This window comes from Chlorocebus sabaeus, chromosome 27, assembly GCF_047675955.1.
Source record: "Chlorocebus sabaeus isolate Y175 chromosome 27, mChlSab1.0.hap1, whole genome shotgun sequence".
NCBI classification, from domain to species: Eukaryota; Metazoa; Chordata; class Mammalia; order Primates; family Cercopithecidae; genus Chlorocebus; species Chlorocebus sabaeus.
In genome coordinates, this window is record NC_132930.1 from 19787324 (window position 1) to 19812932 (window position 25609).

Genomic DNA, 25609 nt, shown 5'->3' on the forward strand with positions numbered 1-25609 from the left:
CGCATTGGTAGATTTTAGCATTGCTGTTGTGAGATGGAACAGAAATTGCAAGCAATCTGTTAGAACATACAGAAAGTATTTCTTTCTCTTTTAAGTCTCTGAGTTGGAAAAAAGGCCATGACTGAGAGATTGAAGAAGAGAAGGTGCTTACTCAAATAGATGCCAATTTAATAAATAAAGAAGATAACTATAATAGGGATGTAATTTTATAACAAATAGTGGAATGATTAAAAATAGATAATAAAATATAGAAAAAATGTAAAAAGTCGAGAAAGTCCATTAAAGAAAAAATAAGTAATCAAAGTAAAAAATATATTTTTTCCTTTATTTTCTCTATATTTCACATGATTTTTTAAAGTCTATAACTTTTTTGTATTTGTTATTAATTTAGATTAAAAATGTGTATTTCCTAAACAAAGACACATTTTGACTTAGGATTACTTTTATCTTCAATGTGAAATTTCTGTAGATGCCTCTGAAAATAAATCAATCTTCATATTAATGATGGAAAGTTCCTTTTTCTGCCATACACTTTAAGATAATAAGCTAGCTAGGTAAATGTCTCAGGAATTATTTTGATGAAACTTACGGATCCGAGTTCTATTTCATTATGAGGCAAAGTAAAATGACAGTTATGCATAATCCCCCCTAAATCAACAATTGCTGCCACATTAGCTTCCTTGCTGTGTCTTAATTTATAAGGAATCAAACCATCTTAAATCAAACTGGTACATGCATCCATTCACTTTTCATCCAATCAAAACTGAATTACCTGTCAACAGAGAAGTACACTTACAAGTGTGAAACCATTTGACCATGTTATATTTTAATTTGCAGAGACAAAAATGACAAGCAATTTATTTACATAAAACTGTACAAAAGCAAATTAAATTATGTAAAGTATTTCATAAATAGTTGGACGAGTGTTTAATACATTTCGCCATGTTAAGCATAGTTGCGTGCATAGTGACTCATAATAAACGATGATAAATTGTTCTCTGCTTCACTATCAACATCCAAGTAGCAGAACAATAGGCAATGATTAACATTACAAACAGATCGTACCACACTGAATGCAAGTGCTTTAAATGTAGGAAAAGTCTGAAAGTAAACCCTAGGTAGCTGAACAAATGATGCCTTCCTCCAGATGTTATCATTATATCTTAACCTAGGTCACAACTAACAAGCTTTACTATATTCATGATCATCCTCACTTTTTTTTTTTTTTTTTTTGCTTAAGGACACATTTTCTTATTTATCATTGATGGCATATACCTAAGATTATTTAGGTCTTTAGATTTCTCACGACTATTTTTGGATGGCTGTTTGATTCTTGACAGTTTCTTCTGGTCTGTGTGTTTTATTCTGTTTTCCTACAAGACAGCTTCCTAGGGTAGTGTTTTAGTCAGACATCCTCAGTACCATCTTAGTTCCTCTTCCCATAAAAATAATGCCTCCCTTGTTTTCTGAAACTCAGGCAGCAGGCCAGTCAGAAACCATACAGAAATGATATCTGGAGATTCAGAAAGAGCAGTAGATTTTAGACTGAAGCTACAGACGTTTTAATACACATAAATTTATATAGTTACTCATTAATTTATAAATGTGTCCTAATGTATAATGCATGCAAAATTCACTTGATAGTCTTGTGTACAGAAAACAAATATGGTTTATATCCTGTACAACCAAAATGAAACTGTAGCTAAAAGAAACACAACAAAAAAGAAATAAAGAATAAAATTCTAAATCAATATTTTACCTTGCAAAATGGACTGATTTCACTCCTGATAGTATCTCTGTGTTACACTTACAATAAATGCTTTCATCTTCTAGTCAGATTTAAGCAGCCCATATTACTGCCTTAATTTTGCTTTATGACATAACAATATTTAAGACTGGTCCATTATCTGAGTTTGTCAGAAGGCAAATTTTTAATATATTATTTATTATTTTCAGAAAATAAACATGGACAAATATACAGGATCAAAAAAGTTGGGAATAGCCCATTTCCCCTCATTGTCCAAACCCAACAACCGTTTTTTTACCGTAACAACAGGTATAAAAGGCACAGTTGCTTATTTTGCATTCACTCATTTATTTTATTTTTTTTGTTTCTTTTTATTGATTTTTTTTTCAAAAGCACTCTATATATGGAGTGGCACCAGATTTAACCTATTCAAAATAAAAGTCATACAAACACAAAATATATTTCTGTGTCATGCCAGCTCATTGTATAATAAACATGTTATGATAGCTAATTCTACTAGAATTACTGTGAATACTTACAGTACACTGAATTTCATTCTTTCACACCCATTTTAGTTCTAAAGAGAGGTTCACGAGTTAAATGACAATGGCATGGCTATCTTGAATGGGGTGCAAACATCATCAGAAATGTGGATCCAATTAATCCGAAGGTCCGGTGTGACCCGTATTAGTTTTATAGACAAGAGAAGGGTTTAAGAAGATGGAGTGAAATGAGCTATCAGTGGTTTCAATGTCTCATGAAAGAAAGAAATGCATTTAAAAAAAAAAAGTTTGTCAAACATCTGTGTTATGCAATTATTTTCTTTGTAACGTGCAAGAAAAAATATGTATACATTTCATAAGTATCTTTAGAAGTATTTTGTCTTAATAGGTACTTACAGATTATACAAGGCAGAACTGCTTTAATGCAGTTTCCTAACAAAGTACTAGAATTGCATCTTTCCATAGTGTAAATAATAATCAAACATAAACATGTTCAATTACTGATATTTTAGTCCAATATTTTTTGTTTCAATTACATATCTTTTTGCATCCTACCTATTATACATAAACTAACATCAAAAAGAAAACTCCATTTAAGAAAGAGCATGAGGAAGTGACCCCCAAAGAGTACCCCACCAAACAGAGAAGTGGTTTTCAAAGTATTTTGAGGACCTATAGTGAATTATCAACCTATATTCCAGGCTGTGTCACTTTATAGTCTAAGAAATTCTGCAAAGCATGAAACTACCCAAAGCTACATTGTTTCTACAGTTTGCTAGAGAGCCATCAAGGCTATGCCTTAACCAGCTTACAAACTTTCAGTGATGAGAGTTTGTTCTCCTCACACCTGTTATTCCCTATTCTGTCCATGGATTGTCACTTTCGTCTGAATGTCCCAGCTCAATTTTCAGCCATATTAGGTTATCCTCCATGGAGCCAGTAGCTCAAAATCTGCATATTCTGTTTCTCTTATTGCACTGGAAAAACTCTGCTTTTACCTTTGAGATATACATCCTGTGAAAAATGTCATTGCCCAAAACTCCTTTCTTTCATGTTCAGTCTAGATTTGTTTAAAACATATATTAAATAATGTTCAAATCACATTAGTGGTAAAGTCAACTAGGGTGTCACCTTGTTTCAATGTTGTTAGTCTCAAAATATTTCTATACTGCACACAATTCAAAATTAATGCACTTGTGGTGCATGAAAGTGTGCATTGAACAAGTAAAAAAAATGCAATTGTAATTTAAAATGTGGATAAAAAGAGCAGCAAGCATAGCCTGGATTCTAAAATGATCATTGTGGACTTAACTAACAAGACTATATGGCAATGCATCTTTCTTAACCTACCCATGACCCATAAATACTATTTTAAAACATGGAATCTTCCCTGATAATATTACCTGAAACTAAACTTGAACCTCAACCAATGGCCTATTATAATACCAAAAATATATCTCACTAGTTTTCATTTTCTGAGCTTTCAAATAAAATCCATTTTAAAAGAAGGAAGATTTTACTGGGCACTATAAAATGAACTAGTGTTTGATTATTTCTGTGCATACATGGGTTCAGTTGCTTTTGTTGCTTAATGGTTTTCCACCTCAAGACCAAGTCAACTTCATGATTTCCCTGATCTGCCATATGATCTTTGGCCTTTGGATGATACAATTGTTCAAGTTAGTTAATAATAGTGGTCTTGTTCTGAAAAAATATATATAATTTTTAAGTCATAATTAGTGAAATTGTTACATGTAATCATGACTGCGTGTATATTGAGAATATTTGGTGAAGGTATGGAATTGAAGTTGATGCTCCTAACCTGAAAATAACAACATAGCCAATTTAGGATTGCAGTCACCCACTGAGTATTGTTTTGCTCGTAGTCTTTGTTGGAATATTAAAGCTTTGATCTTCCCAAAATGCTTTTTAATATAGTCCCTCTTTCTAAGGACCGTACCTTTAGAGGCACTCTATCACTTTCAGAGGATTGCCTTTGATGGTGATAAACCATATTCTGATGGTATGTCTGAAATACATTTTATCTGCCCTGTTTATTTTTGACCAGCCGGATGACACTCGAACAAAATTAAAGTGACTAAAATCATGCTTCAGCTTAGGGATAATGAGAGTGTGTTGTGTTCTGCTAATCAGGCTTCGTACAGTTACTGTGGAAGAAACTTGCAACTATCCCCTCTTTTTTTTCTTTTCTTCTTCTTTTTTTTTTTTTTTTGGAGAGGGGTGGGGAAGAGAAAGTGAGTGTTGGGAATCAGTGAAGGGGTTAGACATGCAAGTAACAAGGATGGTTTCTACATTGTACAGTAGAATCAGGCTAACAGTATCACTAAAGGCCTGATCTGGAGGCAGAAGTGGCAGGCAAAGCTTTGTCTCTTTGGTAGCCCCCTCTTTGTGATTAAACGTTTTGCTTTGTAAGGTTTTTTTGCCCCTTATTCTCCTTTTCATACATGTAAAGAACTTTGCTGTTGCTCCTTTATAGCCTACAGGTAAACTTCTCTTCTAGTGAGAGTATTGACAGGAGATGGCTTATATTCCCCTGTTTTTGTAAGGGGAATATCCTCAGGGTTGGCTTCCTCATTTTTGCTGAAACTAGCTGCACTGAAGGTCTCATAGGATGAGGTCAACTTTTTGTTCAGGAGGTTTCTGTTGCGGTCACCCATGATGGCGGCCTCCCCATTGGCCAACTTTTCCTGGCTTCCTCGTTCATCAACAGGCATGAAAGTGGAGAGTTTAGGCTGGCTCTTCTTCCTCTCTGGAGAAGTGCGGACTGGCATCCAGCAGGAGTCTGAGTGGCCATACTCATCACACTCACGAGTGCACTTCCCAGTCAGGGCTACATCTGGAAGAGGCCTTGAGTCTGAAATCCAACGAGAATAAGTCATTAGGATTTGACACTCCTCAATAGGCTCCCCTGATCTATATGAAATTGGAGGAAATATATAAATATATTCCTTACCATCTTATTTCTCATTTCCCAACACCCTCTAGCTCATCATTCCACAGGACAGTTTTTAATCTCATGTGCATGAAAGATAAGGTTTTGCAAAGACATCCCACATTATAGAATAGGAAAGTAGACAAAATGATACATTTAATTGTGTAGATGAAACAGATATATGTGTGTTTGTTACAGGACAGGGACATGAGGATATTCTCAATTAGAAGCTCTAAATACACAGGTAAATTTGTGTGGGTGTTAATATTTTCCACATCCATAAGAAAAATTATTAAATCCAAATAGACAATTTTCTGGATTTATAAATTATCCCAAAAGTGATGTGCTTTTGCCAATTGAATTTCTTCCTGCTTATACATTATTCATAGAATGCAAATATGCAAAACCTTATATTTAAAATACATTCTAAGACATGGGGTGACTCATAAGTAGAACCAAATTGACAGCACATTATGTGGTAAAAAGTAAAAAGCAAGGAACCAGTAGTTATAGGTATAAGCATACTAGCAATATCACACACCTGCCCACCCTAGCCCATATCCCCTCACCACCCCCCACCCCACCATGCCAAATGACCTAATGTGTGCTGATGTGTTCACATCAAAATGCATGGGCCATATTATCTGAATGTAATGTACTGGGTAAATTACTAAATTACTAGGCAAATTACTAAACTTTGGATGAACTAGCATGTACTCCTAATTAATGGTACTATCCAATGGAATGGGAAATGATTTTTACTTCTGAAAGGCTAAATCATGTCCAAAGAATTCTTAGGAAACAAGATTAAAGATGACAGTTAATAATTACTTGTATGTATAATTGAAAGCATGTGTCTGTCTTTGGAGAATGGTTATGTCTTTTCTAAATATTAAAAATGTTTTTACAGACTTTGTTTGAGAAAGAGAGAATGGGAGAGAGAAAAACCTGCTCTACTTCAATAGGTTCTGAGACAGTAACCTGGAGGGTTTTATTTAAAATGTTTTATTGTTTTTCATTGCCAAACAAAAGAACATAATATGACTGCATTCCAGTTATTGTCACATAGTATCATTTTATTATAAGGCTTGGGACTTAAAGACTGCCAAATTTGACCTCTGAAAATATATTTGTAACCAGTGGAATCAGTGAGATGTGCATATGCACAATCCATAGATTCATTTAAAATAGAAGAGGAAGTTATTTAAATTATTCCCAAGATATGTACACTTTCTGCTTTTGCTTCCACACACCATCCCCTGTAGTTTAACATTTGTATAGGATATTTTAGACATTTTACTCGGCTAAATCTCCTAAATGAAGGCTCTCCACTAATGTTTGTCATTTTTTCCTTCAATGATGGGTAACTGAGCTATTGACATTTGTCGGCCCATCGATTATTGAAACAGTGTCCTGGGATTTTTATGCCCCTGACTAAGCGTTCATACGGAAATTCTAGTGTCCTACACAGGAAACCTAGAATTATCTGACCCTTTCCTGTAGGTAAAATGTAAAGTTATTTACTCCAGTTGCCCATGTTGCCATTTGACTTCTAAGTGAGCAGATTCTCTTAATTTTTTCATCAAAATAAAAAAGTTCTTTCCCACTCATTTTTTTTTTTACCCTAAAGTGTCTGTTTCTCAAATAAGTATTTCAGATGCATTGTAAAAATCGAATTATTGACAAATTTTATTAATACTTTTGGTAAATACTTTTAAAGTTGGTTTAAATGAATAAACTGGAAGTTCTTTGAGAATATTTCCTATCTTGGGATACTTTTTTTTTTTTTTTTTTTTTAACCTGACCTAAATGCTTTGAACAGGGGGAAAAAAAAGGATAGAAATGCAAAGTGTAAAATCAGGTCTGCTTTTTACTCAAAATATTTCCCTTTTTTCCCACTGCTTCAACAAATTCAAATTGTTCCTCTTTTCTTATGATAGTGAATAGCAAGGGCATAGGAAAATAATCAGGAATTTAGCTTCTGAAACAGAAAAAAAATATATGAATATGATTGTCATTCCTTGCAGAAATGACCCAGAATTATCTCCAATCATCTCTCCACATTTATGTCTCACACAATATGTCAGTTCACTTACACAATGACTTATACAGGTGGCTGCTTTTCAGGGATTAATTTGTGTTTTGAGTTTCAAATTCCTTGCACTTGTTTTCCTCTTGTTTGAGATGCATTTATAAACAGCTTGTAATTCTACATTCTTGCTCAAATGAGTCTTCTTACTTTTTAACTTGTGTACCTAAACTACCTACAGCTCATAAGAGATTATACTCATTTATTAAATAGATTGACTGAATCTCCAATCAGTTATAGGTGAGATGCTCTTCAGTTCTTTCCTTCAGTCTTTACTTCATAGTCCGGAGTATTTTCTGCCAAAATTGATTTCCTCTATTGCTTCTAACGAAAGGCAGCTTGTCTTCTCTGCCATCATATGCATGCAAGCTGCCACATCTCTATCCAAGAAGCATGATTTTTAATAAGGATCTCCTGTCATTTCCAAAGTAAAACACTTGATTGGGGACCACAGTGGAAGTTGACAAGCCTAATTGGCTGAGACATGTTGCAGTGTTTGTCATCAAATTTAGAAAAATAATCAAGAAGGGCTATAAGAGGTTCATCACAAGTAATCAAAACTTCCAATTTGGTTGACTAAAGTGAATCTTCAAAAGAAATACCAATGATTAACAAATGCAATCTATATTACGAAGCAACTTATTAAAGAAGGGCATGAGTAGAAAAGTATTTTTCTTTGTTTACATATTTTCTTATTTTAATTACGCATGCATATATTATGAATTTTTTTCAACACAAAATTTCTGCAGGATCTTAGAGAATCATCAAACGCAATTCTTTCTTCTTTCCATAAAAGGCATACTTTTAAACTGTCCTATTTTTTTGTGGCATTATAAAGGAAAACCTTTCACAATTAGTAACTCTTCTTAGTCTTTCACTGAAGGATTTGTTTTCTAACATCTAAGAATATTCTTTTATGCTTTAGTAGTGTTCTTTTACATTTTGATCTCAGTGAAGATGGAAGACACCTGATCACAAATCTTAACTGGCATTGAGTAAATCAATACAAATGGACAGTAGGAAAAGAAAATAATATTCTCTGTAAGCATTTTCCACAATAAAGCCAGTTCTTTAGAGATTTTTGTTTGTTTGTTTCTGTATTTCTCAATGCCCCCACACCCCATCAATCTTATCAAACCTTGAGAAGACTGGAAGTAAAAAAAATGGTATCCATCAAATCCTGTTCTTGCTTAACATCCCTTGCAGAGGTTTCCATTTTAATCCAGTTATGCTATTTCCTAGAATCATTGCATCTTATTAGAAAGTTAAGATCCTTTCCTAGACATAAGGTTAATGTCCCTCTTGAAAGTAGACAGTTTTTTTCTTTTCTTTCTTTTTTTTTTTTTTTTTTTTTGAGACAGGATCTTACTCTGTTGCCCAGACTGGAGTGCAGTGGTGCAATCTTGCCTCACCTCAACCTCTGCCTCTCAGGCTCAGGTGATTCTCCTGCCTCAGCCTCCTGAGTAGCTGCAGTTACAGGCGAGCACCACTACCACCTGGCTAACTTTTGTATTGTTTCAAAATACAACAGGGTTTCACCATGTTGGCCAGGCCGGTCTTGAACTTCTGAAATCAAATGATCCACCTGCCTCAGCTTCCCAAAGTGCTGGGAGAAAGTAGACAGTTTCTAAGCCACCATACTAGCAAACGATGTTAGAACAATTCATAACACATGAAGTACTTCCCACATGAAGCTCATCTCTTTAATTTAGCACCTCAATCATATAGCAAGGAGGATGGAACAGCGAAGGGGTCCAAGCTAAGAGAAAGCTGAAGCCAAAGAATAAGTGTTTTGACTTTCAATTTACTGTTTTCCCACCACAACACATTGCTTCTTCTTAAAATATAACAGCTGAGTTATTCAGAGGTCAATTACTGCTACTCATAACCACCAGAACAAGCTACAGTCTGCAGAGAAACAGAAAAAAATCTGAGTAGCACAGGAAATAGATGCCACAGAGTCACAAATTTTAATACTTAGTGAAAAGAATGACACAACCTCCCTAAAACTACACATTTCGGAAAGTGGGGAAAATTATATGTTTTCCTAAGAAGTCAGATTATCTCTCAGAAACAGAGTATTTTTGTTTTTACTAGGCAGGGTAGATGGATGGGTGGTGCGCAGATGCTGCTAGATGCTCTTACAATGACCTCAACAAGAAGTGACAGATAGATAATAGATAGAATCATTAGAAATAACAAGGAAAGCCCAGGTTTAGAGAGGAATTTCATGTTTCCAGAAGCTGCCTTACACAATTCAGAACCCATTAGAGGCATCATTGTTATAGGACAGCACACTAGACTCAATAAGACTTGAAGACAGTTCTGCACCAGGAAGGATTTCAAGTAGGCTGAGTTTTGCATCCTGTCAGAATCTCAGACACTCACTCTACTCCAGGTCCTTGGCTTGGGGCTGGAGATACATGGATCTTTGTATTGACTGAGAGAAAGTATGAAAATGTTACATTTAGCTTTAAAATATTTCCAATGAGTTTTCTTAAAGATCAGATATGTAAAACTGTATGTATCATTTATTTGTTTAATTCACACATTATTTGATTTGCTAACCACATGAGATAAATGGATTGTTAAGTCAAGGTATGGACTTCCCAGATGTCCAAATCATTTCTCCAATTTGTTCATTAACATCAAGCTCTAGCATATGACTAACATTACTTGACAAAATCTGCAAAAAATTACATATTTTCTTCTTTTTATTTATTTTGTTTTATTTTATTTTTTGAGGAGGGTCTCGCTTCGTTACCCAGGCTGGAGTGTAGTGGCATGATCTTGGCTCATTGCAGCCTCTGCTTCCTGAGTTCAAGCGATTCTCGTGCCTCAGCCTCCTGAGTAGCTGGCACTACAGGTGTGCACCACCAAACCTGGCTAACTTTTGTATTTTTAGTAGAGATAAGGTTTGGCCATGTGGGCCAGGCTGGTCTCGAACTCCTGATCTCAAGTGATCTGCCCTCCTCAACCTGCCAAATTGCTGAGATTATAGGCATGAGCTACTGTGCCTGGCCTGGTATTTCCCTCCTTTAGAGCCAAATTAACAAAACAACACAAAACAAAACCACATGTAGGAACCTTTTCCTTTTTTCCTTTTTAAAGTGTTTGGTTTTCTTTCCATGTTTCTTGACTTCCCTCTACACAAAGACATTTTTTCTAGAAGCACACTTAAATTCTAGTGAAATTTGCTTGACTTATGAAAGGTTTTACAAAAGAGTAGACAAGAAAAATAAAAGATCAGTGAAAAATGTTTTACAACAGATGTTTTAACATTCCCTTCACTATCATTAGTCCAAATGAAAGTATCTCTTTACTCAAATGATTAAATAAGTGCTTTACTTTAAAACAGCTGTTAGAAAATTGTTTACTTTCATTTTATACGATAGGGCTGAGAAAAAAAATAAATAAATGTTGGTTAAACAAAATTTTTTTTTTGGATAATTATTATCATAGTTAATAAAGATTGGAGGTGAGGAGACAAGATCCAAAAGATGCACAAGTGAGTTGGACTTGGCTTTTTCATATAAATAACTAAAAGATCCCTGCCTTTTGCCTGTTTGGGGAATTTAGGAAGATGAGACAGGCAAACACAGCACAGTTCATGGTCAGGGCGGGAATCACTGACTCAGACCAGCAGTTTGTGATCCTCTAAATGTAGGAACAGTTTCTGGAAGAGGAGAAATTTATAGTTGTGTAAATAAGTGTCACTCTGGCCACAAAAAGACCATTAAGATCCCCAAAGAGTGTTTTAACTTATTACAGAATCACTTTATTTAACCAAATTAGAAAAGCTAATCAATCAGTCCTTGCTGTAGTATCATCTGTTCCATTCCTGGGCCCTTCCTGCAAAGACCAATGAACTTTTAAAAAGAGCAGGAGATTTACAGTCCCAATACTGCTCAATGTGATTCCAGGCTCAACTACTTAGAAGCTGTGTGACTTCTGACATAATTTTTCTGAGCTTCAAGTTCCTTATATGTGAGATAATAATACCTACTCCCCCATTTATTGTGGGAGAAAAGAGTTAATGTCTGTACAGCTCGTAATACGGTCCTGGCTGCCGTATAGGTGTTCAGTAAATAGTAGGTCATAGCCGTTGGAGAGATTTAAGGAGGTAGAGATTTTTCCCTCTCTGAAGTCTTCCAGGAATAAAAAGGATATTGTTTAAGAGAATAGGCTCATAGCCTGTGATCTAGATTCACATTCTAACTTTGTCACGTCACAGCTGTATGAATGTGGACAAGTTCCTTGATTCTAGTTTCCTCATCTGTGTAATAAATGTTTAAGAACGTATTAATTTCTTAGAATTACTGTGAGAATTGAATATGTTAATATATGTAAAGTACCTATAATAATTCTTGACACACAGTAAGCCCTCAATAAATATTACCTGCTTCAGGTGCACAATCCCTAATCCAAATTAAGTCTTCAAAAAATCTTAGGAAATCAAAAGTGTTTTTTTCCCCCTTCATAAGTTTACAACAAACCTGATACGAATTATTGCAAGGCTATTTTCATCTTTTTTGTCTCACATAATGTGAATATTCATATGTTTTACTATAGAAATAATGTGTTTAATTAAAAGCATGGCCTTAGACTCTTTTAGATTTTTAAAATAATATATGACACATGCATAACGTATAACATCTTATAACATATGAAGGATTCTAAATTTTGAGATGTATCTGGCCCCAAGGGTTTCAGATAATTTATTATGGAATAAATACCAATTGTCAAGCAAATGGGTACCTATTTCCAGTTACTTTTCTAGTAGTGCTAATGGATTTGTGCTGATAGAATCTGTGATACACAGAGCTACTATCTATCTAGAGAAATATGCTAGCCACTCGATCCTGGTTACTCTACATTAGGCATCCTTCTAACAGTTTTCTATTAGGAGTTTGCCAAATAAGATTTATTCAGTATGTGCCATGGTTGCTCAAAATTCAAGGGCAAATGATGTATTATTGGGAGTTATCTTTACAACCTCACAGATCAATCTCACGATTAATCATTTCACTTGAAACTTGCCCCTAAGATATTAGATTGCCAACATGCTATCTTGCTTTGCTTGCATGGGCAGTACAAGGAGCAGCTCCATTAAAAGATGGGTCAAAATTAGCAATAAATTATTTTAAGAATAAAAAATTGAAAATCAGGACAAGACAACCTAAACACAGGGTAAATACCTAAAATGCATCATACATCAAAAATAATTTTAAAAAATAAGCCATTCAGTATGAGCTATGAAGATTTTATGATGTAAAGACATGAAATTCTTCCAATCTCCCTACACATACCCACTTTGGAATGTGGTATTACTACTCTTACTGTTGATTCTGCACCCCTTGAAGCTGGACTACTGTTGACAACCAGAATGTGGCAGAAGTGATACTGTTCTACTTTCAGCCCAGCTATTAAGAGGTCACAATTTTGCATTCACCTTTGGAAATCTGGGATCACCATCCTGAGAGAAAGCATGGTCTAGCCTCTTTGCAGATGGAACCCCACTTGAGAGAGAGACCCAGCTGACCCAGCGAAGTCTAGCCTAGTCAGTTTGCCAGGTGAATGCAGCCCTATGAGTGAGCCAGGCAGAACATGAGAAACCACGTAGTCAATCCACAGAAGTGTGAGAAGTAATCGATCTTTGTTGTTTGAAGCCACAAAGTTATGTTTGTGTGTGTGTTTGTTTCGAGGAAATAGTTCATTGACAAAGCAATAGGCCACTGAAATAATTATCATAGGTATATGATGGTATTTGCAAAAAATTAACTGTTCCAAACGATAGGCCAGGATCTATCAACAACACGTTCTACTTCTTTTATGGTTGTTTGTTTTTTATTTTTTGAGATGGAGTCTAGCTCTGTCACCAGGCTGGAGTGCAGTGGCACAATCTCAGCTCACTGCACTCTGCCTCCCGGGTTCTAGCAGTTCTCCCGCTTCAGCCTCCTGAGTAGTTGGGATTACAGGGATGTACTGCCACGCCCAGCTAATTTCTGTGTTTTTAGTAGAGACGGGGTTTCATCATGTTGGCCAGGATGGTCTCGATCTCCTGACCTCGTGATCCCCCCACCTCGGCCTTCCAAAGTGCTAGGATTACAGGCGTGAGTCACTGTGCCTGGCCCATTCTACTTCTTTTATATCTCCTTATCATGGATAATAGACTGACCAATGCCACTGCAAGTACAATGCTTATAATAGAACATTTTCAGAGATATAAACACATTTAATTAAGAAGTTCAAGTAGAGGGCTACTATCTAAACCTTTAGAAATTCTGGTCCTTTAATAACAGGATTTCACTGCATTATACCTAGGAGTGTTCTAGTTCAAGCTGACATGCCAGGACAATATTAAAATGTTTAAACATGTTTGAAAGCATCAGCAACTTTTCTCCGTACCTTAGGCTAAACTCAAACAGCAATTGAATGTATCTCAAGAAGCATTTACTGCCTTTAGGCTCAGACCACTGTCATTCTGAATGCGGCATTATTATATAGAGTGGAGATTCTGCACGTCACATCTCAAGCAGTCTTGCTGAATCAACTCAAACATGAATCTGCTGGTTGGCACATGAAAACTGCACTACAGTAGAAAAATGTGTGAGGACTGCTTGGGAGCGATCAATTTATGCACATCAGAGATGTGGCTTTACTTTGGTTCTTCTCTTTACCCATGCCGAGTTAGAGACAGCAGAGGTTCTCGCGTGAAGGAGCAGGGTGGAAAGAGAGGAAACAAGTGCTGTGAACGAGAGGATTCTCTGACATAGATAAACAGAATTTATAAAACCCAGGAACACACAGGGGCATATATTCCACAATAACCAATAGATTATTCCACTAACAGTAGACCCAACTCTTGGTCATTCATGCTTATTTTTTCACTGAAATAATTGTAGCTTTCATAATTTTCCTTCTAGTCTCTTGACTTTTCTTATATTCAAAATTACTTGCTCGGGAATTATATACTTTAATAAATTAATTTAATAATTTAATTTAATAATTAAAAGTACTGTCTTCCCGCATAAATGCAAATATGTACCCACCAAAATTTGCATGCAGTTTCTGTGGGGTTCAAGATACTTGAATTAGAGTCTCAGATTAGTTCCAACATCCAGGTGAATGAGAAAAAGACAGTGCATTTGTACACCTAGACTTTTTCTTCCTCATTGAGTTAGAATCAAAGTTAAAAATGTTTAAAAATTCAACACCTATCCTCAAAAAGTATACATTAAATGTGGTAAATAAACTGCCATTCAGTGACACAAAGATTTAAAACAAATTATAAAACGCATATTTAGAAGAAAAGAGGCCTGATTATGTTAATATTTTAAGTTAGTTCTTCGGAGGCCCAAATCCAAAAATTCTAACAATTTTCAAGATTCTGTTTAAAGAGAAAATTGATTCTTGTGAGTGGATTTAACCGATTGCCGATCACCAACCTGAAAAACCTTGTCTTCTTTCTTAAAATCTATGTTCAACATTTGCTTCAAACCAGTGTCTTGAATTGCCAGCAACTGAATCTTTATGTTTATTTATTATAAGAAGGAAAATCAGTTCTTGTTATCATAAAAGTCCAAAAAGGAACAATAATGATGCAAATGGGTGCTCTTTATAAGTTAACAGAATTTGTTAGCTACTTTACAATGATTTTACTAGAAAGTCTATTGATGTGGTACTAAAACAGTTGTAAGTATCAATTTAGAGCCACTTCATTTTAATGGTCTCAAATTGTCAAAGTTTTGCATCATAACTAGGTAATTATCATAGGGCAGTGTGATCTTTTTACTCATTCATTCCGTAACTGGATTATAAACTAAATGTTTATTATTGACGATAAAGTTGTAGAATGTATATTCTATGATAAGTATTAATATTGCCTTCAGGAATGGATGTTTACTTTACAAATAGTACATAAAGCCTCCATTAACTGTGAGAATATCACCTTTGGGTTGTAATGTTGAAGGAAGTGCTCATTTTGTCTTTGCTATCCCCCATGACATATACTTTTATACAAATAAAAAGATGGGGGAAAAATGAGAACTGAAAAAAATGTAATAGATATTTTCTTAAACCCTCCTTTCTTCATGATAAAGCATTTCTAAAAGTAAATGAGAAGAAATATCCTCTGCAATAAGTAGTTCTTATTAAAATACTTAATGAGTACAAATACGTTAAATCGAATTAATTCAGTAGTAGGAGATGTCTTAAGGAAGAAAGTATCACTGCAGTAGACATCACGTGATATGAGGTATTTCTATGTGTTATTTTCTATTTATTATTTTATGTGAAAATCTAAAATGAACCACCTTAAAGCTCAAATCATATTTGAAGTAGAATTGAAAGGTGATTACTTTTGGCACAGGGGCAAATCACAGCAATTTAGATTTACTGAAGTAATCCTAATTTTTTTAATGTAACAAATATTATGACACCCATGTATTTTTCTTTGCTGTAGTGATCCTGAGAAACTCTACAGTTATTCTAATAACATGGCTATTTTCAAATAATATTCAAATATAATATATTCAAATCAGATTCTCAAACTCTTTGCTTGGGATTGCCTATTGAAACATTTCAGAAATCACACAGAAAAGCTTATTGGATTGGAACTACTTTTTAAATAACAAGCTGTGTTGTAATAGAATTTCATTAGTGATTGTGATTTGAGAGAAAGACAAAAATTTCAACCTCTGAGGAAGGTTTCCAGCAAACATTGAGTTCCGAAATACTGTTTAGAGATGAGGCTCTGAGAGCTTTGGGTAGGAGCTGAAAAACTATTCATGGGAAGCGTATTGAATATTTGAAATGCTGGCTCCTTACTCTGATCAATCAGCTGATCAGTTGAAAGTAATATTGACAATCACAATTAGGAGCAAAAGAGTATTGAAGAGCTCAGGAGTGCACAGCAGGTAAATAAAAAGAAAAGAAGAAAATGATCTCTGGTGACCAGAAAATGAAACTCAATGATCAGATAAAAAGGGGAAGAAACCAATGAAGCAACACTGGATCAGTTTACTTCATTGATTTTCCCTGCTCATTGGAATGTTTTCCTTTACTTACTCCCTATTACTTTGGAGAGTGGCAAAATCTCACTGTTAAACCTCCCTGGGAGCCTGGGAGGCTTGGAGAAGCAAGCTCTGGAGAACTCCCTCATGCCTATATTATGCCTTCTCGGGCTGCATGGATTCAGAGGCAGTCTCAGTGCTCCCTGTGATGGGGTGGGAGCCGCTCTGCACATTCACTCTTACAACCTCTCTTGGTAGGCAGAATAATGTTCCCCTCCAAAAATGGATGCATCCTAATCTGTGGAACTGTGCGTATGTTAGGTAAGATGCAAAAGGGGAATGAAAGTTTCAGGTGACATTGCTATCTGAAACCTTCATTTCGCTTTGCCATGGTGGCTAATAAACTAACCTTAACATAGGAAGATTATACTGGATTACCCGACTGAGCCATTTTGTAATCACAGGGGTTCTTAGAAGTGGAAGTGGGAGGCAGAAGAAAAGTCCATGTAAGAATAAAGTGATGTGAGAAAGACTGCACTTGTCATTGCCAGCTTTGAAGATGGAAGAGGAATGTAGGCATGCTCCAGAAACTGGAAGAGGCGAGGAAGCCCATTCTCCCCTTGAGCCTCTAGAAAGGGAACGCAGTCTTGCTGAGATTTTGATTTTCGCTCTGGTAGATTTATGTCAGACTTCTGACCTACAGAATTTTTAGAAAATAAATTTTCATTGTCTTAAAACTTAAGACATTGTCTAAGTTTGTAGTTATTGTTTACAGCTACCATGGGAACCCTAAAAACACTCCCGCTTCTCTGGTTACAGTAGGGTTAGCACAGACTTGCTTCATTTGGTCCTTTTTACCCATATTTCATCCATTAAAGGATATGGAGTGGAAAAACTGATTTTTATTTCCCATTGAATCATGTGTACTTAATTTTTTAGACTACACTAAAGAATTTTCATTTTGCACTTTTGAAAATTCTACTTCACTCTAGTATCCAATTGTACACGCTATTTGTATATGATCAATCAACACAGCTCAAATTCTTTTTGTTCAGTAAAGTACAAACGGCTCACCTTTCTGGGTGATCACATTTTCCTCTCTACCCCTTAGTGATAGCTGCCTCTGGCCTTATCATCAAAGGAATCACTTTAAGTCATTCTAAATTTGGGTAATGTAATTCCCAAGAAGAGAAGAGAATTTGACATAACATCTAAGAAATAGTGTCAGGTACCAGGGCACAATTCTAATAAATACTTATAGAATTTATGGTATTTTTGTGACTTCCTGATGTTTACTATTTGTTCATTACTTATTTTTTGTTATCATTTTCTTTAACCTGTTTCCCTCCTAGTGATTAGCAGAAAACTGTACTTAATAAAAAAAAATTATGGCCTGATATGGTAGCTCATGCCTGTAATCCCAGCACTTTGGGAGGCCGAGGCAGGTGGATCACCTGAGGTCAGGAGTTTGAGACCAGCCTGGCCAACATAGTGAAACCCTGCCTCTACTAAAAATACAAAATTTATCTGGGCATGGTGGCACCTGTAATCTCAGCTACTCAGGAAGCTGAGGCAGGAGAATCACCTGAACCCAGGAGGTGGAGGTTGCAGTCAGCCGAGACTGCAGCATTACACTCCAATCCAGCCTGGGAGACAGAGCCAGACTCCTTCTAAAAAAAAATGAATAAATAAAAATAATAATAAAATAATAATAAATTTTTTAAAAAAATAATTTCATGATTATTTTAGAAATTGTAAGTAGAGTAGCAAGTCTGTCCCTAGTTTAAAACTCTCCTCCATAAACTTCAGTACAAATCACAAAGCCCTTATTTTAGCACAGAAGAGCCTTCTGGATCTGAACTGTTACCTCTTCTACATGTTCCCATTTGCCACTTCCACAGACCTAAGGTAGGTATCATTTCTGGAAAGCCTCATGCTGTTCAGTGTATTCATGATATTAATGTGTTTCTTCTGCTATTCCTTGACTTGTTATCTAGCTCTCATGAGTGCTTCAAAACAGAGTTCCAGGGCATCTCATTCAAGATTTCTTCTGGAGAGCTCGTGGAATTTTGATTCCTCATTGCCTCTTTGATCTTCATCCCATGCCTACCTCTTCTTAGCACTTAATGTCTGGCATTGAAGTCTGCTACCTGTTCATATGACCTTTTCTGTAAAGTATTACTCTCTATGGTCAGGGTAAGGATAAGTTGTTCAAGCACATACTCTGAATTCAAGGACCATTCCAGTACCATGCTCACTAAGGGCCTGTTGAAAGGTTGAATCAAGGATATAGCAGGGAGACAGATTACCTGTCATCCCTGATGACTATGTCTACTTTCACAATGGCCACAGGTAGAATTATTAGCAAGACATCTGTTAATCCTAAATGCAATATCACTGGCCAAGCTGAGAAAGCAATGTAGCTTTTGCTTTGTTGTTGGGTATTAGATGATCTGAATGAACTTCACCACTCACTCTCCTCATCCCCTTTTAGGACCTGTCTTATAACCTTTTTAGTTAAGACTTTCTTTCTAACAGAACAATATAGTCGATTGGAATAACCCATGGATGTGTTTTGTAACACAAAATGCAGTCCTCGAACCCAGGCTAGGGAGTAGGGTGCTGTCAGTAGAGTCAGTAGAGGCTGCTAAGAAAACGTCCAATGGGAAAATTCTGTACTTAGTGGTCACAAGGATATACATATAAACTAATTTGTTAAGCTTCCTTGCTTATGGATAATAGCTATTTTATAGTTATTTTAGAATTGTCACGACTTCTAGTTGGCAGTTATACATGTCTTTTAAGAATAAGCTTGGGAGATAAAATTTATTATTGTCTCATGTATAGTTCATTCCATAGATGAAAATTTTCCAAAGACAGAGGAAATGCTTCTGATAGAGGAGATGAACAGCAGAAGGCTCTCTTCTCCCATCCTTGTAACTGAGGGCATTGTGATAGGAACTACTGTAGGCAATGTGCCAACCTAATACAGTTTGACAAATTTTATTTGCCTTGTGGTTGTAACCTGAATACATTTAAAATGGGTATAATCATGACAGTTTAGATCAGTGCTTTTCAACCGAGCACCATGACCCATGAGATGGTGACCGAATCCATTTAAGGAGCTCTAACCAGCTTCACATGAAGTTCAGGTTGCTTAAAGAATATTGTGTTTTAGACTTTTACACGTGTGTCCGTGTATGTGTGTGTGTATATACACATATATATGTATATATGTATAAGTGCATACATATATATACACACACCTATATATACGTATATATGTATATGTGCATACATATGTATATGTGTATATATACACACACACATACACGGACACACATATATATGCACACACATATAGGTACTTGATCACTATGAAAAATGAATTCTTATTTTGAGTCACACTAAAAAAGCTTGAAAGCCACTATAATTTAAACCATATTATATGGAAATTTGTGTATTTTGGCTATTTCTGTGTAAACTGCATATTATCCTATGACATTTACTATAGCATAATATAATTTTAATATGCACACAATGTCATCTGAATTTTAAATTTTACTTTTAGCTGTCATTTCAAATTACTTCAGATACTAAAGTTTTATTCTTATTAAAAATAATTCAGATAAGTCAAAGAATAATAGTTACATCCTCAATAACCACTTCAGGAAATCTACTGTAAATATAGTTTCTTACCTTGAGCTATTCTGAATTTACACTTAATTCCCTAGATTTCAATTTTCTAGAATTAGGTGTAATTGTGATGAGCCTCCTCATAATTCACTTAAATCCTCTGGTAGACTTTCATTTATTTCAATCAACAAAATGGCAACAGACCCTTTAAAAAAAGGAGGATTTAATGTGACTTCTTAAAGTCATATAGACATTAAGACTTAGGACACATTTAAGCTGTCTAATTGTACTGCTGGTCTAATGCCTAAGTATTAATCTGTCACAATGTCAAATTACATACATTTAGGCTTTTTCTTTAGTTAAACGTGTCTGCGCTTAACAAACTCATAGTGTAAAAAAATCAGGAGTGCAATTAGAATGTCATCTTTCCGGTAGATGACTTAAGAAAAGCATGAATCAGAGCCTAACAGCCAACATAATTTCATAGATAATCATGGCAAAATTATGGTACTGCAACAATTTGAAGGGAGTACAGTGAGTGAGACTAGCAGACAGTGATGATCAACTATTCATCTCCACCATCTGCCACACATGCTCTTTATTTAAGTCTCTCTTTTTTTGTTTTTGTTTTTGCCAATATTTTCGGGTTTGACTTGGCCAGCAGTGGGTATCACATAGGAAAGGAGGTTTCATGGTGCAAACAGATTTTCCCGTGTGAGCAATGAATTCGCTTCACTGGTTATTCTGGAGTTCTTAGGAAAAGAAGACTGGCTGCAGGGAATTAATTTCCGCAGGTCTTTGTATATTGGCCAGTGTCTTGTACAATTCAAATAAATCAATTCTATCAGAAACAAATAGATAAAACTACAGGTATTGTTAGCAATAGAAATCATCACTAAAGAGAGTTTTCCTTTAAATGACACACTTAAAATTTATGTGAACTGTATTAGCCATTTGGTGGTACTTTGTGAATACTACAGTGAATCATCAGATGGAAAAAACCTGGCAATCTCTGCTTTCTAACTTGTCATCTTTCCCTGTTCTGCAAATAAGCCAAGGACTAGTGGAATTGAGATTTGCTATGGCAGGACATAAAATCTCAGGGGAAATTTCAAGATGAAGAGGAAATAAGAAGAAATGGACTTAACTGCACAAAACTGGCATGAAGGTTCCAGGCTTAAGAAAGATGGGTCCCACTATTGTAGTAGTATAACCTCCAAAACTATATTTATTCATACATTCAATAAATTGGCTGGGTGAGGTGGCTCAGGCCTTTATTCCCAGCACCTTGAGAGGCTGAGGTGAGCAGATCACTTGAGGCCAGGAGTTCAAGACCTGCCTGGCCAAGATGGCAAAACCCCCTCTCTACTAAAAAAAAAAAAAAAAAAAAAAAGCTGGGTATAATCGTGCACACCTGCAATCCTAGCTACCCAGGAGGCTGAGGCCTGAGAATCTCTTGAAAGCAGGAGGCAGAGGCATGAGAATCTATTGAACCCAGGAGGCAGTTTGCAGTGAGCCAAGATCACGTCACTACACTCCAGCCTCCAGCCTGGATGACAGAGATTCTGTATCAAAAAAAAAAAAAAGAAAGAAAAAGAAAAAGAAAAAAGAAAGAAAGAAAGAAAGAAAGAAAGAAAGAAAGAAAGAAAGAAAGAAAGAAAGAAAGAAAGAAAGAAAGAAAGAAAGAGAAAGAAAGAAGGAAAGAAAGAAAGAAGGAAAAGAGAGGATATGTCAAGCACTGTTCTAAGAAATAGACTAGTTGTATATTATCCCATTTTACGGATGAGGAAGCTATGGCACAAAGAAGTTAAGTGAGTTACCCAAGAGCTTGCATCTGCTGAGTGGCAGAATTAGGTTACACACCCAAGTAGTCTGATGTCAGACCTGTGCTCGTAACCATGACATTATACAACATCTTGATCTACAAGACATAAATGTACAGATACTTCTTGACTTACAATGAAGTTATGGCTCAATAAATCCATTGTAAATTGAAAATATCATTAAGTTAAAAATGTATGTAATACTACTAACCTACTGAATACTGTAGCTTAGCCAAGCCCAGGCTGAAGGTGCTCAGAACATTAGCCTGCAGTTGAGCAAACTCATCAGACAACACAGTGCACTGTGAGTATCAGTTGTTCACCCTCAAGATCCTCTGGATGACCAGGAAGTGTGGCTCACTGCCACTTCCTAGCATCACGAGAGATTATTGTACTGAATGTCATTAGCCTGGGAAAAGATAAAAATTCAAAACTTGAACTATGTTTTCTACAGAACGCTTATCACTTGCATACTATCATAAAGTCCAACAATCGTATGCCAAACTGTCATATGCCAGGGGCAGTTTGTGTATAAACTCAGAAAGAAGAAAATCTTCTGTGTCTAAGCTGAATCAAACCACAAAAGTACTCCTCTATATGTAGAAGAAGAAAGCTGTGAAAAGTAGCATCCCCGGATGTCAGATATAATGGAAACTACAAAAGTCTTAGCTTTAAATAAGAGGAACATTTTTAGCTTGGACAGATAGAAAGGTGAAAACTTGAGAGCGTGTGTTGGGAAGATTCCAGGGCCAAACCACACTTGGATGTGACTGTTGGTGTCCAACCTGTTTTTCCTGGGGGTTTTCTCCCACAGCCGTCCCTCAGTTGGCCCTTGAATGAGATGGAAAATTTTGTATCCAAGTCAAAATTAAGAGACAAAATTACTGTGTTAGTAAAAAGCCTCAAACTTCCACTATTATTAAAGCCATATTCAGCTAAAAAAAAAAAAAAAAAGGTTTATCTTTACGGACTAGGTCTATTTTAAATTCTACATGGCAAGAAGACAACTCGTTTATGAGGTTTTGGATTATTGTCATTTCACAGAAAGAAAAGCCATGTTTGAAAACCACAGCATGCTGGGCCAAACTAAGAACGGGAGACGCTGAACCACTCCTTGGCGAATTAGATGTGAGAAGCAGAAATAAATGCTTAACAACAGAAAAAAGCAGTATGATTTGGACAGTTATTTCTCGCAAACAAAGCATCAAAGAGATTATGTAGGACATATTAATCACAATTGGGTTGGTTCTATTGGAAAAGAACGTACAGATTTCTTAAGAGAAAATGAACACAAAGCACTATTTCAGCTGTGCTTCACCAACCTGACTTCCTACATTAATCAAGTAATTGGATAATATCTGAAATTTTAGTTTATTTTGGTTGTATGGTCACAATCTCTGAAGCTAATAAATAATCTGTAGGAATGGGGAAAAGCTATGTATATAAAAAGACAATGAGGTAAGAAGGTAGTAGAGCACTCAAGTACATTCCTATACCTAGCACGTTTAATAACTGTATCTTGGCGCACAAAGACCAAGGAACCATGCATGGTGTCATCTTTCACTTTCCCTTGTGACTGTTTAGAGAAATCAAGGAATCGGGGTGGTTAACACTCAGGTATCGGAACAAAGGAAGTCTGCTTTGAGTCTACATTCTGCCACTTATCAACTATGTTCTTTAGCAAGTTATTTAAATCTGAGTCTATCTCATTGGGTTGTTCTGAGAATTAAATGAGAAAATGCACATTGAGTGCTTAGCATAATGGTATACACATAAAAGCACCTAACATATTTTTCTGCTGTTATCACTACTGATACAGACAGGAGGCAGGGAAATACTGCTTAGAAGAGTGCAAGGTCCCTGGTGAGGGCTCCACCCTTGAGGTTGGACCCACAGCCCTAATGAGAACATGTATTCCTATTCTCCCGCTTGAATATTGCCTTTTCCCAAACCACTCTGGCCTGTCACACCGCCTCACCCTGTACCCATTAAAAACCCCAAGCTCTACTGGCAGAAAAGCGAGTGGCATGGCAGAGAAAGAAAGAAGAGAAGAAGCAGCTGGACATTGAGAGGAGAAGAGGCAGCTGGACATTGGAGACTAAGGTTGGACAGAAGTTTGGCTGGAGATGGATGAATAGGAGTTTGGCTGGGAACAGTTGGAGAGGAGTTTGGCCTCCTCTCCGAACTCTTCTCCCTCCATCCCCTTTCCAGCTCCCCATCCCACTGACAGCACTTCCATTGCTTCATAAAATCCTCTGCATATACCACCCTTCAATCTGTTCATGTGACCTGATTCTTCCTGGATGCTGGGCAAGAATTCTGGGTTCACTGGGTGTGGGAACCCAAAAAGGCTGTCACACTGATTCTTCACTGAGCTGTTTAACACTTAAACCATCTGTGGACAGCAAAGCTAAAAGAGCATTGTTTGTAACACACAACCTCAGGGGCTCCAGAGGTCATGGACAACCTCTAGATGCTGCCATGGGCCACTATGGGGTTCATTCCTGTTGGTGCCCAAAGGCACTTGCCCTGGCTCCTGCATCTGCTTACCTGCATGCTTTTCCTCCCACAAGGGCTTTGAGCACAGTGGCAGCTGAGTAAACAAGCCACCCCTTTCAGAAGTCCTGCAAGGGGGTCAAGGAAACTCTCCCATCTCACTACTTGTGCTTTAACTACTATTCTATGTATTCTTTCCACCACACATATTTGAATGACAGAATATTGATTCTTTATTATTGAAAACTATATATTTTTACTTAATACCCTCTTTCCTGGCGTAAATTAAAGGTGTCAAAATCTTAAATTTGTGTATGTTTACCAGTAAGAAAATGAAAGATTACAGACTCATTTTTTCATTATAAATTTATAGTACCAAATATATTTCTTTTAAATAAACTCCTAGAAAAGTAGCTTAAAAAGATAGCTTGTAGTGTTGCTTATTTAAAAATTAAAATTAACAAATATAAAAAATGCACATTGTAAGAAGCTTAGAAAAAGAATTATAAAATAATTTAATTTCAAAGATTAGGTGTACAAAAGTTAATGATTTTCTGACAGTTGGCATTGTATTTTATAATTACTAGCTGTTCAAATTTAACTGAAACTTAATCTTTTGTGACTTGCAGATTCATAATAATAAAGGTTATAAATAATAATTAGTACTCTGTCATCTACTTAACCAGGTATAATCTCTCATTTCCCCCAAAGAAACAATTTTTATATAATTACTATTTTATATATTTTAGAATCACATTTTTTACTGCTTAAATCCCAGTTTACTTTTAAAAAAAGGGACATGAAAAGAAGGTAAAATTGAGAAAATTAAAGAGAATGTCTGTCTTCAACACACTATCATCTCTACCCTATACTTAGATGGACTTTACAAGTATATCAGCATTTGAAAAAAATAATCTAAAGAATCTTTAAACAGATTAGAAAATATAAAAGGTACAGGATTTCAGTAATGTGCATCAAATAACCTTCAAAAAGAGGGGGAAAAGTTAGAAAACAGATTTCTGCTCTGCATGTTAAGTAGGCTAAACAATCCACAGCTTAAATGCAAAAGCAAGAGAATTAAAAGGGAAAACAAATATCTTGAGAAGACTTGTCTTTTAAAGTAGCTGTCAAGGAGAACCTACTTTTCTGAAAACAAAGCTAGCAATGAGTTATGGGATTTATTTATCCTTTAGGCTGTATTAAGTAGTGTCATTTAACTATTAAAAATGTCCAGTCAAAATGAGGAGTAGTTATCAGCCCACGATATACCTACATGGCTTCCAAAGAGCACACAGGGATTTGGTGGGATTAAATATATTTAGAATTGCAGTCAGAGTCAGGATTCAGA

General features: G+C 35.9%; 1 protein-coding gene across 5 annotated transcripts in view; it reads right to left on the reverse strand.

Annotated features, from left to right (window-relative positions):
• Positions 1–4440: 4440 nt before the first annotated feature.
• PCDH7 (protocadherin 7) overlaps positions 4441–25609 on the reverse strand; it is a 421565-nt gene continuing 400396 nt past the window's right edge. For 3 of the 5 annotated variants that reach the window (XM_073012477.1, XM_008017688.3, XM_008017687.3), the window contains exon 3: positions 4441–5125. In XM_073012477.1, coding sequence (XP_072868578.1) covers positions 4749–5125 — 377 coding nt within the window. In that variant the 3' untranslated portion in view covers positions 4441–4748. The remainder of the gene's footprint in view (positions 5126–25609) is intronic. The other 2 variants (XM_008017691.3, XM_008017690.3) reach the window with 1 other exon arrangement.